The sequence below is a fragment of the Empidonax traillii genome, unplaced genomic scaffold (assembly GCF_003031625.1).
Source record: "Empidonax traillii isolate 1590-97213 ecotype Southwest subspecies unplaced genomic scaffold, ASM303162v1 scaffold7923:size13995, whole genome shotgun sequence".
In the NCBI taxonomy this organism is placed as follows: domain Eukaryota; kingdom Metazoa; phylum Chordata; class Aves; order Passeriformes; family Tyrannidae; genus Empidonax; species Empidonax traillii.
In genome coordinates, this window is record NW_020962654.1 from 12,435 (window position 1) to 13,995 (window position 1,561).

The window sequence follows — 1,561 nt, forward strand, 5'->3', positions numbered from 1 at the left end:
GATTGGGGGGTGGGGGGATGATGTGGAAGGGGTGAGAGAGGGGGGAAAAATGTGGGGGTTGGAACCCCTTATCTGTTTTGGAAGTGCTGGGGATTGAAGGCCATGAAAAAGTGGAGGGAAAAGGAGAAGGGTGGAAAATGGGGGGTGGTCTGGCAGATCCAACATTCCCATGGGGATCTTTGGGCACAGGGGAGCTGGGAAAGGGAGGTGGCCCACCCTGAGCTCCTGAGGTTTTAATCATGGCAAATCAGATCTATTGATAGAAATGAATTATTTAAGGCTACAAAGAATCAGAGAAAAGATCTTCATCAAAATTATTTACTACACAATAGAAACACTAAAACTACCAGTAGGAAAGCATAACACAGGACAGTGCTCTACACTAAAGCAATTGTTGAAGCAATTCTACTCAAGCTGGCACCAAAGCAAGAATTATGAATTAGAGAGGGATGGAACTCCCCCAGACCAACGCTCGTGGCGAGATCTCTGCTCTCAACCTCCAGCAGTGAACTTGGGGGGTCCCAGCCAAGGCAGGAATCTCCACACACCCCCCAAGAAGGGTTCTGTTGGCACAACCTGCCCCTGGCAAAGAGGACTGGCCCTTTCTGGTAGAAAGGGATGGACTGACAGTCACTGGACTCCAGGGGTTGCCTCACCGTCAGGGGGGTCATTCGGGGTGGGAGCAGCGGCCGAAGCTCTTCCCGCTGGTAGGGCACTCCTAGAGCTTTCCTTACCGGTGTGTCCGTTGGTGGGAGATCAAGTTACCTCTCTGGCTGAAGCTCTTCCCACACTCCCCACACTTGTAGGGCCTCTCCCCGGTGTGGATGCGCCGGTGCCTGATGAGGGTGAAGTTCCGGTTGAAGCCCTTCCCGCAGTCGGTACAGCGGAAGGGCCTCTCATCTGTGTGTGCCTGCCCATGCCTGATGAGAGTTGAGCTGCGCTGAAACCTCTTACCACATTGCAAGCACTTGTAGGGCCGTTCCCCAGTGTGGATGCACTGGTGTTGGATCAGGCTGCATCTATCAGTGAAGCTCTTCCCACATTCCCTGCACTTGCAGGGCCATTCCCCAGTGTGGGTGCGGAGGCTGGAGCTGTACCTGAAGCTCTTCCCACATTCCCTACATGTGTAGGGCCGTTCCCCAGTGTGGATGAGCTGGTGCCTGAGGAGCTTGGAGCTCTCCCTGAAGCTCTTCCCACATTCCAAGCACCTGAAGGGCTTCTCCCTGCTGGGAGGCTGCTCAGGGACCACCAGCTCGGAGCTCCGGCTCAAGCTCCGGCCGCCTTCCCGGCACAGGGCGGCTCTTTCCTCCTCACAGCTCCCTGGGCTGGCTTTGCAGCCCCTCTTTCGGGGGCATCTCCGGGCCTTTTCCTCCCCGCTGCCTTCCTGCGCCGGGGAGCCCTTCAAAACGGCCTCTCCCACCAGGCTCTGCCGGGGGGATTTGTCCTCCGTGCTCTCCGTCCTCAGCTCGGGGCCTGGGGCAGGAAGGAAGAAGGACAGGCAGGGGATTTGACTCCGGCCCAGAGGGAAGGCCAAGCACATCCCCCCCAAATTTGGCCCCCA

At 57.0% G+C, this 1,561-nt stretch overlaps 1 protein-coding gene across 1 annotated transcript; it reads right to left on the reverse strand.

Moving 5' to 3' along the window:
• Nucleotides 1-734: 734 nt before the first annotated feature.
• Nucleotides 735-1,273, reverse strand: LOC114073645 (zinc finger protein 586-like; the record flags this gene model as incomplete). The annotated part of the gene is made up of 1 exon (XM_027911370.1): nucleotides 735-1,273. A coding segment is annotated over one exon (539 nt), but the record flags the coding sequence as incomplete, so codon positions are not given.
• Nucleotides 1,274-1,561: the final 288 nt, after the last annotated feature.